Source organism: Felis catus, chromosome B1 (assembly GCF_018350175.1).
Source record: "Felis catus isolate Fca126 chromosome B1, F.catus_Fca126_mat1.0, whole genome shotgun sequence".
NCBI lineage: Eukaryota > Metazoa > Chordata > Mammalia > Carnivora > Felidae > Felis > Felis catus.
Window position 1 is genome coordinate 155,138,347 of NC_058371.1, and position 16,752 is coordinate 155,155,098.

Here is a 16,752-nt window from a genome sequence, read left to right on the forward strand (position 1 = left end):
CACTGACATTTCTTCTTTGACTGCTATTGAAAGAGTTCTTAACTTCACCAGGATAGAATACAACAAAAGCCAAGATCTTTTTGTAAGCTGTAAAATCCCCTGCAGTGGTACTGATATAAACTGAAATATAACTTTTTCAGAAAGGTGAGAAACAGCTTTCTCCCTCTCCCTTCTTCCCTTCCTCACTCCTTCCTTTTTTTTCATGTTCCTGATGTGACTATGACATGTGAAAATGTAATCTTGCTAAAATGTTGGTAGAAGATGAAAAGTAAAACCTAGATCACTCATTGAAATAGAAAAAAAAATCATCCTACTTTATATATTTAACATTCCTACTTGGTAGAAAACTCTAGAGGGTATTTGTTAAATGGCTAGATTATGATCTTTGATGCCAAGAGAATGCAGAATACAAGCAACATATTTATATCCATGCCTCCAAAAATAACTGCTATTTCTTTGATTTGTCCCCACTGAAATGCCCACTAAGTCTCACTTGATTTCAAATATTCAGTTTTTAGATGGAAACATAATGCATTAAGAATAGACATATATAGAGGCACCAGGATGGCTCAGCTGCTTAAGCGTCTGATTTCGACTCAGGTCATGATCTCACTGTTGGTGAGTTCAAGCCCCACGTCAGGCTCTGTGCTGACAGCCTGGAGCCTGTTTCAGGTCTGTGTCCCCCTCTCTCTGCCCCTCCCTTGCTCACACTCTGTCTCTCTCTTTCTCTCTCTTTCAAAAATAAGTAAACATTATTTTTTTTCTAAGAATACACACACACACACACACACACACACACAAGAACAGACATACAGACAGAATATACCTTAGTCATTGCATGGGGTAGGAGGGAGATGGGGATTATCACATGGGCATCAGACTCTCAATGTGGTGATAGAAATATTCTAAAACTGATTTATGATGATATCGAATCACTTGGTAAAGTGGTAAATTTACTTTAAAAATCATACACTTGAAATGAGTGAATTATACAATGTGTAAAAATGCTTCAGTAAAGTTATATATAAAAATGAATGCAAGGAATGAGAGAAGCCAGACATCAAAAATCATATACTATATGAATTCATTTACTTAAATTATAAAATGGGCAAAACTGATTTAAGTAGCAGCAAAACACAGGGATGTGGAGTATGGCTGGTGCAGAGAAGAAAGGGCCACATTGGAGGTGCTGTTAATGTTCTGTGTTTTCAGCTGGTTGTTGTTTAGATGAGCTGGGTTTGTGAAAATTCATTAAGTTGTATATATTTATGATCTGTGCACTTTCCCATATGTATATTATACCTCAATAAATATACACTATGTACACATATATACCTGTTTGCAAATGCCTTTTCAATTTGAAAAGTGTAAGCAATTCTACATAAAGTAAGACTGTATACCACATACTCAAAATATGTGTCCAAAGAGTTGGGATGAGCATGTCATACAATATTCAAACTTCCCACATTTAGATGGAATTTATGTCCAACTATAAAGAATAACTCCAATAGGACTTTGTATTGACAAGGGGATAGATAGCATCAAGTTAGTTTATCATCATATTATCAAGATTTCCTTTTTGTTTTTAAAGTTTATTTATTTATTTCTGAGAGAGAGACACAGCATGTGCGGGGGAGGGGCAGAGAGAGAGGGAGACACAGAATCCGAAGCAGGCTCCAGGCTCTGAGCTGTCAGCACAGAGCGTGATATAGAGCTCAAACTCAGGAGCCTCAAGATCACAACCTGAGCCCAAGTCGGACCCTTAACCAACTGAGCCACCCATACGCCCCTGAATGATCAAGATTTCTTAAAAGCATGTGCACCACATCTATGGGGAGGTTGGTGGGGAGCTGGCCTCAAGTACTGGGACATTTGGGGAAGCTTTAGAGAGATTAATAGTGCCCAACAAACACCAATAAGCTTTTGAAGCCAAGGCAGAACAGGATGGATGAAGTGTTATTGAAGGGAATCTGTTTCCTCATGTTGTTTTTTGGTGCCCAGGCACTCATATTTTATATATCTCCTATCACTTTGGTCTCTTCTGGTTCCACCAATGCTGCCATCCTTCAAGGATCAGCTTAACATTCTCTCTTCAATGAACATTCCTTAATATTATCTAGCTGAAAGAGCTTTCCTTTTTTTGAACTCCTCAATAAATGTAAATGAGATAAAAATAAAATATTGAGCAAACAATCTAGCTGTTTACTTTGATCTGCCAAAGAGCTATAGTTTTGTGGGCAGAGACCATGCCCAGCTTATTTACCCACCAAACTCCAAAGCTGTCATGGTGAACTTCATGTTGTGTATTTTCAAGTGTTAGTGGAGTTAAAAATGGAAATACATCTATTAATAACTGAAGATAGCATGAAACCTCAGCTGAATTCAAAATGTAAAATTTCTGCAGTTATCAGTTGCCAACAGTCATTTTCACATTTAGATTCTAAAGCTGTATATACCATTTTTTAAAACTCACTGAAGTGTGTAAATGTAACACAAAAAGAAACAAAAATCATTCAGAAATAAGAAAGCTTCCAAGTGGCATCACACAATTGGAGAGCAGATTTACTTATTCATTTACATAGCATTAAACATAAAAAGTTAGTTTTAGGTAAAACCAACAGAAAGTCTGCCCTCTAGAAGCCTACAATTTACTTTAGACAAGGCAATTGTCTAGGATGTGATAATATGGGTTTGTTAATGTTTAGATACAATAAAGAAGGATGTAGATAATAGCAAGTGAGATTAGAAGTTCCAAGAAGGGGGCGCCTGGGTGGCGCAGTCGGTTAAGCGTCCGACTTCAGCCAGGTCACGATCTCGCGGTCTGTGAGTTCGAGCCCCGCGTCAGGCTCTGGGCTGATGGCTCAGAACCTGGAGCCTGTTTCCGATTCTGTGTTTCCCTCTCTCTCTGCCCCTCCCCCGTTCATGCTCTGTCTCTCTCTGTCCCAAAAATAAATAAAAACGTAGAAAAAAAAAAAAAAAGAAGTTCCAAGAAGGATAAAGAAATGTGCTCTGACAGTTTAAGAGGTCTTCTAAGTAGGATAATGAAAGAAGAGGTAAAAGCACAGAACTTTCAGAGAGGATGAAGGCAAAATGGTACAAGAACACACTTGGATTTACACAAGGTGTAATCTGAAAAGCAGTGAGGAATCTGGCTCTCCTGGAGCAGATATCAGACTGCATAGTTTTCCTGGGGAAAAACATGGAAATCAAAATAACTAAACAGTTATTGTTATAAATACATACATAAAAGTAACAATTTTATGTATGTATTTGTTCAATGTGTATTCAAAGATCTACATGAATAATATTTCATGCCTGTCCTTGCCTGTGACATCCAGCTAATTCATGAGGCTGAAGTAAGTTACAAAACCTTTTTAACAAGGTTATGCAAGGATACACAAAAACCTTTCACATTTTGTAATAATAATCCTCCAATCTAGAGACATGCTTAAAAATGTTTAGACACCAATATAATGCCTTTCTAGAAATTTAAATGAGAGAAAACAATAATTATCTAAGATATTTTTTAGAAAAAGTTTCCTCATAATTTTAGTTTCAAATGCATTATTTAAACTGTACATATCATTATGAACATGATACATCCATATCATAATTAGAAATTATTAGCATTATTTAACATGCTGTCACTGGCATGACAGTGAAAGCTCATTAATTATAAAGCAGCTTAAACAGACATGGCCATCTCATCTCTTGGGAACTTGCAAGATGGAACCTAATTTCATCTATCCAAGAGTCAAAAGCATTTATTTTGGCCAAGTGTAAATGTAGTACATTTAATAGTCAAGATACAACCAAGGAACTTGCCTCCACACAAAATTAACCACAGTTATTTCAGCTGACAATTCTCACTTTGAGAAACCACCAGGGGAGCTTCCACAAATGACTCACTCAGGGTGCTTAAAGCCATTTCATTCTGCAGATTTGTCACTTTCCAGACACATCCCATCTAATTCAGCCGCTTGAGAGGATCCATTGTAACTATTTTTTGCAATAATTATAAGATTAAGGGCTTATTTTGGGAGCCATTAATAATATCAATAAAAGGATTAAAACATTTTCAATGAAAATCATAAAGAGATCAAAGAGCTAGTGAAGTTAATGCTTCTGCTACATTGAAATCAAAAGCTAATAACCACTGAAAAGCAGAATCTTCTCCTCAACCCACACTTCAAATGGATTCAAAGAATCCATGTTTGTATGTTGTTCTGACAGAAACAAATAAAATAACAATTTAGTCACAGTGCCCATTCATTCTACTCATGGAAAACCAGGCAGGACAGACCTTTTACCACCTTGCGCACGATGATAATTCAACTTTTTTAAGCAGATCATCAGAAAATTTAATTATAGTTGGAGGCAAGTCAAATGTATAACAAGAAGAGATCCACAATGAGAGAGAAACACATGAAGAACCAAATGAAACCAAATGAACTTATATCAAGAGGAATCCCTAATTTAAAAACTTTATTTCTCATTAATACTCACCTTATCATGACTTAGGTTTTAGAAACAAACAAAAGCCCTCAGATTTGCTCAGAGAGACCATTATCCTTCAAGTGTAATACAGATGCTTTGGTCAAAAACCTGGCATATTGTAATTTCAATTAATAACCTATATAACAGTAATTTATAGAAAATAAGATAGCGATTCTACCAATTTATTAATCACACACATAGATATCAGAATTTTAAGCATCGAGAAGACAAAAGGTTAAAGTTATTGATTTTGTTTTTATGTACTTAAATTTGTTTATTTTTACATACGTTATGATTTCCCCTATATTTTAAGAACACTTGAAATAATGGAAGAAGTGTCTAAATAGAAAAATTATGAAAAAAATTCACTAGATAGGTCATTTGATTAATTATTTAAAAATTACTTTGTGAGCATATAGTCAGAAAGTATGAATGTTTATAGTAAATTAATGACTTCACTAATTTCTGAGAAATCATAGTAATAGTGAACAACTATTTGTAAGATATGTAATATTTAGCCAATTTATCAAATAATTTTAGTATAATTTAAACCTTTTACAGTATGGATTCCTATTGACCAGTCTCTGCAGAATTGAAGACCTTCTTTTCCTTTTCCAGTGATATCGTATGATACCTTAACTTACCTTATTTGAATATGGTAATATTTTGATTCGTTTACATGAATTATGTAAACTAAATAATAAAGAAATAATTTTTCATTGTTTTCAAGGCCAAAAAAATCATGAATCAATAGTCTTTTACTACATTTTGATTAATGGCTATAAAAATTGCTTATTAATTTTTATTCTTTTTCCTACACCGAAAGGAAATATTTATTAGCATTAAAATAATTTTTCTGTAGCTTCTAGAGAAAATTACATAAAAGTCTGTTTTTGAAAACTGTGAAAAATAAATTTAGTTTCTCACCTAATCAGCCCAGTTCCAAAGCACTCAGAGTAGACCAGGCAACTTAATAACTAATCTAATAAATTTTAATAACGTCCAAATGCCATTTGCAATTTCTAATACTAGCATTTTAGTAATATGGGGAACTAATTTGATATGGAAAAAGTAGTTCAAATGATTCTAAAACACACATACTATTTGTGTTCTTACTTAAGGTCAATAGGTCACACAGATGCAGGCTGAGAGCTTACATTAAATGCGTCCAAGAAAAAGATTATTAGAAGCATCATACCTTTGGGACATAATCTTATAGGCATCTGGCAGATAGCATCGTATATTCTCCATCTGAGCAGGGTCAGAGTCACAAATTTTGTCATCAGTCCTCCCATAGTTGGCACTTTCTATCATGATGACATCTGTTCCTGGACAGCGGAGCTCAATGGGGTAGCTCTCACAGGAGAGCTCTCTGCGGACCACAGCCATCGGAATTGGGGCACGGCTGAAAGCTACAGTAAGGAGGAAGAAGAAATGTAAGTCGTCTTTATTATGCACAAAGGAGAAGTACACGTGTTCGCCTATCCAGTGTTTGAGATAAACTAACACCAAAAACACAAACCAGGCGCAATTAACAATTTTAACTAAAATAGAATATTTCTCACTTCAATAACTTTATTTTTAAAAATCTAAGAATAACAGATATTTCTTAAAAATACTATCTAATACAGTTTTCATATACATGGGGGAAAAAACCCTCTGGATTTTCTAAAAATTTGGCTGTTATATGAAATAAAGACTATAAAGAAATATTACCCCCCTCTCCCCCACTCAAAAATATTATCCAGTTTGTAGAGAAAGATTCTCAGGTAAATCTCTGGGGTATCATGCATGTGTTTTGTTTTATTTTATACAAAGTATTACCCCAAAATTGCATTTTTGAGATAACCAGTTAGAACTGTGATGACTCTCCTACTAGAATTTTCCACAGAAAAAACAAATAGACATTGTATGGTTCCTCCTACTCCTTTTTACATTTTATTCAGGTATAGCACACTACACATGTTGTTTGATACCTTTATCTATTTATTAATTTAATGGATATCTCTTTTCATCTGTGTATTGTAGCCCTCAGTTTTAATGGCTGCATTATATATACCTATAAACATTATACAATTGATCTAATGTTGATGGGCATTTGGGAATGTCCGAGTGTTTTAGTCATAATACTGCAAAAAAGCATAAACATATCTGTATACCTTAGCTATAGTATTTTAGAAAAAAATACAGTTATCCCAATATATTTTATGGTATATTTTTATACCATAAATGAAATTGGTGGATCAAGAGGGAAATACATTTCAAGTTTGGCAAATGTCAACAACTAGATATCCAAAAAACTTAATAAATATGCACAGCTCTACCAGGATCACTTTCCATTTCAAAATTACATATTACCAATTCCCTTAAATTTTGCCAATGCGGTAGACAAAGAATGATACAGTGCCTTTTTAAATTTTTTCAGTATTCTATTTGTACAATGAAACATATTTTCATACGTTTATCAACCCTTCATATTCCTTTTATTTATGAATTGTTTGCTTATATTTATACATGGTTTGGTATTGCAAAAGTTCTTTTTATAGCAAGAAAATTTTTAAAATATCCTTTATATTGGTGGCAAATATGTTCTTTTAGTTTGTCGTTTGATTTTAGATATTTGCTGAACATATATATTTCATCTTTATACAGGGAGTTACCCATCTTTTCATGTCAAGTTTAAGTTTCCCACTCCCAGACTGTGAACATAATCAGTATATTATTGGAAGAAAGTCAAATGTTTAATTGTAATAACTCAGGTTTTCTTTTAAAAGCATAGAATTGAAATTCTCAATTGTGTTTACCAACTATCTAATAAGTTGATTTCCACATAAGAGAATTAATTATGGAGATAAATTGGAAGTATAAATATGCATTAATATTTTATTAATTCACTAATGTGTACATATATAAAAATATGTATTTAAATAAATATATGCAACTTTTCTTGTGGCTCTCTTACTGAGCATGAAATGTGAAAGGAAAGGAAGGGAGGAGAGGAACAAGGAAGTGAAAATAGAGTAGAGGTGGGTAAGAGAGAAATTTTATTCTATAAATATTTTCACTTGAAACTTAGAGGAAATATTTGGTTTGTGAAACCATAACTATTATTTCAAAATTGAGAATGACATTAGTTTTTACCTCATTTCTATAATGTTTTGGAAAAGCTATCACTGTACCATACACCCCATGCATAACTTGTGAGCAGGTCACTTAAAGTTCTCAAGAAGCACACACAGGTAATTCCATTCTGGTTGTCATTCAACATCTCCTTTGTGTCCTCTCTCTCTCTCTCTCTCTCTCTCTCTCTCTCTCTCTCTCCCGCGCGCGCGCGCGCGCACACACACACACACACACACACACACACACACACACAAGAATCTAGCACATCCACAGCATTCATGGGAGAGTTAACATAATTAGAGGTTGGTTGTAACATTATTTTTAACATTTGGTCTTGAGCCAAAATTTTGACAGGGTATTCCCACAATAGAGAGACAATGCATTTCTATTGTTTCTAAAATAAAATATCCTTGTTTATCTATCACTCTGAAATTAGATGGCTGTTAAAACATGAAGTGAGATTCTATTTTTAAGGATAAAGATATTTTCATTACTGTACTTAGTATTTTAAGTAATGGAATCATTGAATGATAAAAATATTCCAATTTGGCAATCCAGTTTCCTGATTTGGTCAATTTAAATGGGATCATAGAGGTTGTTTTTGTTTCTTTGGTGTTTTTATTTTTTGTTTTTAATAAAACATTTTGAAATCAGAATTTCCAGTAAATTTTTTAGCATTTGCTAAAAGGCAATTTGTTTCTTAACTTCAGTATAACTATTTAAAAAATACCATTGAAACTGCTTCCAAACATTGAATTGATCTGGCTATATTTTAACTTAAACAATTAAGTTAAATTAAGTTTAAAAAAAAACAAGCTAATTTAACAAGGAAACAAAACAAATAAGCAAATCATACAGTCAAAGCATCTGTTTGACTAAGTGGACAATTTGGTTAATTAAATTCATCAATTTTTGTCAAAACATGTGTATGTAGACATAGCTTTATTCTGGTTCTCAACTGTCAAAAATATGATTTAGAACCAGACACTAGACAGTTGCAAAGTCAACTAAAATGTGGAGGCCAAGATTTTCCATGTATCTCTTTTCACCCTGTAAGAATTATGCAAAAGTGATATATATATATATGGCAATTTTTACAGAGAGCCAGAGTTGATTTGTGGATGCTTTCTTCCATTTAACATATAATTGCATTTGTATCAGTAACCTAGTGATAAACTGCACTCCTAAATGATGGATGCTTTGTTGAAAGGAATGTATTACTGGAAACTATAACATTATCTAATTAGCTATTTAAATTACTTTTAATTATGTTGCTAAATGCTTTAATCAGCAACGAGAGTCCAATGGGGGAAAAATATGTTTTAAGTTAAAAGTTGTGTTGTTTCTTGTTTTTTAACCATTCAGTTACTGTGCTAACAAGAGACAGATTTTCCCTAAAGATTAAGACATGGAAAATGTCAACAATTCAAATGCAGGAGAGTCCGTGAAATCATCTATTACATACCGTATCAGAGTAGTGTTACATTGGGCATTGTGAAGTGGCTGTGGAAAAATAATGTGAGGCAAAGAAGGCATATTCTAGAACTCCTTCTCACTTTTATTCCATTTGTTAATCTGTTATAACAAAAAATAGAGTATTATAATTTGATGTGTAATAGGTATTAGCTGAATAAACTGGAAAAATTTCAGATGTAAAATCTGATAACTGGGTACTATGTAGTATATACTATGGAACTACCCACTGACCATGGAACTAAGGAGTCATGGATGAAATTAATCTTCTCCTCTAAGATGGCCAGAAACTCAGCAACTGCCCACGTTCCATGGCAAACACACACCTAATGAAAAGTGCTCCTGACCAGGGATTAAATAACAAGAGAAGAAACCCCCTCTTCTTGCTCACTTGTTTGCAGCACAAACTACTTTCATGTTTTGCTTTTCTGAGGCCTCAAGCACTCTGTTGTTGAAACCTCTTCTTTCTCTCTTTGGCCTCTCTCTTCTACTGTTAAGCCCTCTTGGTGACATTTGACTCAAAATGCCCTAAGTCCTTGGTGAACTGTGGATGGTAATAACAAAGACACCGGTCTAGGGACAGGAGGTGGAGGTGAAGGCAGAGAGTAAAAGCTGGTGGCCAAATACTAGTCAAATGATTCTTTATGGATCCCAACCAAGTACGGGGCTCAGAGACCTGCTAGGAGAACCTTAGGGTTTTAGAGGGGAGCTTTCAAAGAAGGGAATGTTACTTGAGACATAGGATTTTAGGGCACAGGATATCTGTCAATAAGAATAAGGGTAAACACAGACACAGAGGCAAGCAGCCAGTTAGTTGAGTGAGAGCATAACCCGGTGTAATTAATTATGTTTTAAATGTGGTGAATTTAAGAAGTCAGAATAACATAAAAAATTTTCAACCATTAATTGGGTTCAGAAGTAGAATACAGGCTAAAACTATAGTAAGGACATGAAGTGGTGTACTGGGTAGCTATAGAGAAGAAGGGGATGGCAGAAGTTGGAATATCCATAGCCACTAAGGAGGAGAAGAGTCCCACAGAGAGAGGCTCTGTGGATCTATTCAAGGAAGAATCTGATTAAACAGACTAAGCTGCCTACCACTTACCACTGCTTTGAGGATAAGGAAACTTACTTATAGGACAGATGAATGTGTGTTTGTGTGTGTGTGTGTGTGTGTGTGTGTGTGTGTGTGTGTTTGCATGCGCATGCGTGCACAAGCACGTGTGCATTTCCCCAGGTCAAGTCTTCAATGCCCTATTTAAATCTGGTTGGATTTTCCATGAATTATTCCACATACTTAAGAACCCATTCAAAAAAATAAAGCCTGTAGCCTAATCTGCATTTAGCAGAGACTGAAATCTTCAGCCTGCTCTATATGTTTGTTATGAATATAAAAATATTAGCAAAACAGCTTATGTTTGTGTTTATCTTCCATTCCTTTACCTTTGTGCTTTGTTTAACCCAAATCCTGTGTATTGAAATAGAATTAAATCTACCAAATAATTTTTTTTAAGAATGGATAAGAGAATGCAAAATAGAAGGCTATTTTGTGGCAGTAAGGACAAGATGATTGCTTTCAATGAATAATGATAGAGAACATATTTGATCTATATTTAGGAACAAAAAGAAAACTGCATGATTTGGTGATTGGCTGAACAAGAAGAATAAAAGGGAGGGTAACAAAAATAACTACCATGCTTCTGGCATAAGCAAATGGCTAGATTATCATGTCATGAACAGAATCTGGTAGGAAGTTGAATACAGGTTAATGACTCAGAAAGGAGATCTTTAAAATTTGAAAATTGTAAGGTAGTATCTGAAATCAGAGCAGTAGATAAAATAACCTAGGGAGGGAAATACAGATTTTCTTAAAGAGGTCCATATGGCAGTTTTCAAATATGTTTACAATTCTTTGACAGTTCTCCATTTTTATTCCCTTTTCATTTGAAAAGACACTACTTAGGCACTCACTTCTAATGGACATAATGTGGTAGAAATGAGTGTGTGATTTCCAAAAGCAGTTCATTAACAAGATACTGCAGCCTGACTCTCTCTTGATCACTCATTTTGTGCAAAGCCAGTCACCACATCTTGAGAACAGGACCAGCCCAATGGAGAGGTCAATGGAGAGGACAGCCAAGCAAGGCAGGTTGGTCCTCCAAATACCAGAAATCCTGTTTTTGAGGAAATACAACTCTATGAGAGACACTGAGCCAGAATCAACTAAGTAAACTACTCCCATATTCCTAACCTAAAAAACCAGAGCAGATGCTAAATGCTTATTGTTTCAAGCCACTGAAGAAATGTTTAAAAGGTGGACCCTGAAACCAGTAGACAGATATTGAAGAATTATCAAATCAATAAAAGAAAAATATGATGAATGACCCACACAGAAAGTCTAATATTACCATCCCTTTGCTCAAATGATCACTTAGACCACCAGATTAAATATATATACATATATAATTTTATTTATAATTTAATTTATATGAAAAAATATACAAATAGATGTGTATACACACACATACAGTTTTCAGCACTTAAAAATGATTATTACTAGGTGCTAAGAACATTTTTTCCCCTGTATGTCAATAATCATGGGGTGGGGGGGAAGCTCTTTTGAAAACTTTAAAAAAGGAAAGAGATCAGTCTCTTATAAGAAAAAAAGTAAAACTATTTGTAAATCACAGTTAATGATTTTAAAGGTGTTTCTTAATTATGGAGAGGGAAACAACTATCTGAAAGTGGGTTAGTTTCTACTTATCACCAATGACGTAAAAAACAAACAAACAAAAAAAACGTCATTACTTACATGCTGCCCCAAAGCAAATACGTCCAATTTTAAGTTTCAAGAGAACCTATGACATAATTTTCTTAAGTATGTGTATTTTCTCTGTACCATTTTACATGCCAGCACACTTATCCAAGTTTTAAAAAATGTGCTCTGAAAGTCAAGTCTGAAATATTTGGCAGCAAAAAATAACATTTGAAACCCAATGAAATATCAACCTATCATGTACTTTCTTTAAAAGTACATCTGCTGTTGGCAAGGATGTGGCGAAAGGGGAACCCTCGTACACTGTTGGTGGGAATGCAAACTGGTACAGTCACTCTGAAAAACAGTATAGAGGTGTCTCATAAAGTTAAAAATAGAACGACCCTATGACCCAATTGTAGTATTAGGTATTTATCCAAAGAATACAAAAATACTGATTCGCAGCAGGGGGCAGAATGTTGATAGCAGCATAATTAACAATAGCCAAATTATGGAAAGAGCCCAAATGTCCATCGACTGATCAATGGATAAAGAAGATATCATATATATATAATATATTATATATATATATATAATATATATATATAATATATATATTTCCACTACAATATATATATTTCGAATACACTGAATTTCAACATATTTATTTCAGCAAAAAACACATATAATTTAAATATTATAGTATTTAATTAAGTGTTTCACAGTGACAATTAAAACTGAAGAAATAACCTGGGGTGCCTAGGTGGCTCAGTCAGTTAAGCACCTGACTTTGGCTCAATGCTGACAGCTCAGAACCCGGAGCCTGCTTCAGATTCTGTGTCTCCCTGTCTCTCTGCCCCTCCCCTGCTCACTCTCTCTCTCTCTCTCTCTCTCTCTCTCTCTCTCTCTCAAAAATAAATAAACAAAACTAATTAAAAACAAACTAAAGAAATAACCAAAGGCAATTATGGTCTGAGTGGAAAATACAAAACAAAGCAAAATAAATAAAATAAATAAATAAACAAACCCCCCAAAAAACATGAAATTTAAAATTTCTGAAATTACGTGAAAAAAAAGTACTACTGAGTGGAATATTATAAAACAGTTAATGAATGTCAAGCTATTCTTTTGAGTTAAGGAGCTTTAGCATGAGGGTAACATTAATTGTGCTTTTTGAGGATACATATACAAAATGGTGGTCTTCAAGTGAAATTGTCCACACAGAGAATGTCTAAAAATTTAGCAACTGTTTGAATAAATGAATTCATATCTACTTGTTATGACTTTTCAACATTCAATAAAATTATATTCCACACTATCTTCCAATTACATTCATGAGGGATAAAATTTCTAAAACTGTGTCAAATTTCACCTATACCAATTATTCCAATCTTTTTCTAAATGTCAAAAACTCAAAACTGGCTGTTCAATACATTCTTAAGAGCACAATTTATAATTTCAAGATAAATAAAAACTCAGTGAAAAGAATTACACAATTAAAAAAAATAAAGAAGATATGCTAATGTAATTCTCAATGCATACTGATCACCTACAATGTGGCCGCTGGGAGTTATTAACCATAAGGCATGGGTGTTGTTTAAATTCTTCCTCCACACTGGGGATTATCTCAGACCAAGGAGTGGTTCTGCACAGAATGGGATTCCAAAAATCTGGTAGAAGGAGCTTCAGAGTTATCACATAAAATCAAGAAAATGATGAAAATTCACGTGTGTGATGGTTAATTTTATGTGTCAACTTGACTAGGCTACAGGATGCCCAGGTAACTGGTAAAATATCATTTCTGGGTGTGTCTGTGAGGATGTCTCTGGAAAAGAGCATTTGATAAAGTATGTTAATAAAGAAGATCACCCTTACCAATTTAGGTGGATTATCATCTAATCTTCTGAGGGCTCAAACAGAACAAAAAAGCAGAAGAAGTATGAATTTGTTCTCTGCTTGAACTGGTATATCCATGTTCGCCAACCCTCTGACATCGATGCTGCTGGTTCTCAGGCCTTTAGACATGGACCAGGATGCACACTTAGTGGCTCTCCAGATTCAGGCGTCTGAACTCAGACTGAGACTTACACCACTGCTTTCCCTGGTTCTCAAGCCTACAAGTTGGACTGGAATTATGCCACTGGCTTTTCTGTGCCTGTAGCTTGCAAACACTAAATCATGCGGGCTTCTCAGCCTCCATAATTACATGAGCCAATCCCTCACAATAAATCTCTTCATACTAATATTATATATTAGAATATAATGTAATATAATAAAATATGTGTGTGTATATGTGTATCTTTATATATCTATATCTTTATATACATCTATATCTTTGTATATATATCTTTATATATGTCTATATACATATGTCTATACACACATGTATATATACACACACACACACACACACACATATATATATATATATATATATATATATATATATATAACATATACACACATATAATACCCCTAAATATGGATCCATATATATAGATAATTGTGATATATAAAATGTTATAGTTTCAGAAATTTTATTCATCAACATGGTTGGGAAACAATCTGGAAAACACAGACTAACAATGTGAGTGTGGCAAGTCACAAAAAATAAGAGATGGTATCCATGATTACTAAAAACAAAAGGTTACAGGATAATGACACCAAGACCAGAAGAGTAAAAGTCTGGAGCAAGGAGGACAGATGGGGCAGAGGATTTAGAGCAAAAGTACTGAGAATCTTCCTAAGTGTCTCCAGAGAACTCCAGAAGCTTGTAGTTAGAGAATGCACACACCTATGCAAGGCTTAAAACATCATAAAGCACAATGAATTATGTAGAACCCATTAAAAAATAACGGAATGATAAGTATGTGCTTGGGTGCTTAAAAAAGATTTCTTGAAGGCAGCAAACTTGAGTCGGACATTAAAGATGAAACAATATGTGAATACAGGAGGAGAAATAACAAAATATGCCAGATCAAGATTCTGAGTAAAGAAAGAGGTATTCAGAGTTCTGAGAGGATTTCAAACAAAGATCTGCACCTCCTTGTTCATTGCAGCATTATTCTCAATAGCCAATACATGAAAACAATCTAAGTGTCCACTGATGGACAGATGGATAAAGAAGGTGTGGCATATATACATACATAATGAATTATTATTCAGTCATGTAAAAGAAGGAAATCTCTCCATGTGTGATAACATGGATAGATCTTGAGTATATTGTGCTAAGTGAAATAAGTCAGACGGAAAAAAGACAAAGATCACACTTATATGTGAAATCTAAAAAAGCCAAACTCATAGAAACAGGGAGGTGAACAGTGGTTGCCAGAGGCTGGGAATGAAGGAAATAGGAGGACGGAGGTCAAAATCCATAAGCGTCCAACCTTAAGATGAGTAACTTCTTAGGATCTAGTGTACAACACAGTGATTATAGTTCACAATTCCATATTATGACTTAAAGGTTGCTGGGGTAGATTTTAAATGTTCTTACCAGAAAAATAAATGGCAATTATGTGAGGAGATGAAGACATTAACTAATCCTATTGTGGTAATCATTTTACACACGTAAGTACATCAATCAATGCACTGTACACTTTAAACTTACACAATATTATATGTCAATTATATATCAATAAAGCTGGGTTAGAAAGAAGATACATTCACAAGGGAATCAGAAGCAGATGGCAGAACTAAGCAGTGGTCAAATCAGAAAGAGCATTAAAATCAGATTCAGAATACAGTCCCAATTATATAGAGCAGTGTTAGATTACAGTGTAATATGATATCATAACTATATTAATATAATTAATCTTAAAAAGCATTAGCCAATAGATTATTCAAACAGTAAAAGATACCAGATAGTAGAAAGAAAGATAACAGAGTTTGCAATTAATGAGGAAGATGTTGTGATAAGGGTGAGATGATGATGATAACTGCTGACATTTATCGAGTGCTTTCCATGTGCTGGTGCTTTAAAAGTATCATTGCATTTCAAAACCAAACAATAAAGGCTTGGCAATATTATCATCCCTATTTAGTACACGAGGAAACTGCAGCTTAGCCAAAAATGGTAAGGATGGGAGGGATGGGCTAGAAACTTATGTAGGTAACAGATGCAATGACTCTCCTTGTGTGCCACACAGAGAAAACAAAGGAAGGGGGCTTCTCCTAGGAAACACATAAGGCAATATGAAAATATCACCCTAATAATCAGTAATACAAAGTTCACAGATTCTCACTGTTTTAGTGACATGAAGTCTAATTCCTGAATATAAAATGTAAATATTCTATTTATTGTGCCTAGCAAGGTTTTTTGTTTGTTTTATTTTAAATAGCATAAAACATAATAGCATATTATTACTATTACTATTCTGATAATTCTAAGAAATTCTTTCCTAACACTTTGATATTATATCACAAAAATTAATATGAAAATTTCTTTGTGTAAAAACCACAGTAAGATGGAAAATCATTACTTAATTTTAAAATGTGGCATTAATTTTCAAATGTAGTATTTTACTTTCACTGCAGCATATAAATAATGTTCTTTATTTCAAGTCAACAAACCTGAAGTTTATCTTATTATTTTTTTTCTTTTTATGTTTATTTATTTTTGTGAGACAGAGCGAGAGCCGGGGTGAGGCAGAGACAGACGGAGACACAGAATCCGAAGCAGGCTCCAGGCTCTGAGCTGTTAGCACAGAGCCTGACACGGGACTCAAACCCACAAACTGTGAGATCATGACAGGAGCTGAGGTCAGACACTTAACTGACTGAGCCAGTCAGGCGCCCCAAAGTTCATGTTATTCTTATATTACAACTAAGGAAATCTGTAGTAATACAGATTCTGACAGAAGAAATGCGTAAGAAATTTAGTGAAGGGTAAACATAAAATTTTGAAT

General features: G+C 34.1%; 1 protein-coding gene across 29 annotated transcripts in view; it reads right to left on the minus strand.

Moving 5' to 3' along the window:
* The window catches only part of ADGRL3 (adhesion G protein-coupled receptor L3), an 823,449-nt gene that overhangs the window by 413,207 nt on the left and 393,490 nt on the right, over positions 1-16,752 (minus strand). For all 29 annotated transcript variants that reach the window (XM_045056306.1, XM_045056308.1, XM_045056303.1 and 26 more), the window contains one exon: positions 5,696-5,909. In XM_045056306.1, the coding sequence (XP_044912241.1) occupies positions 5,696-5,909 (214 nt within the window). The remainder of the gene's footprint in view (positions 1-5,695; positions 5,910-16,752) is intronic.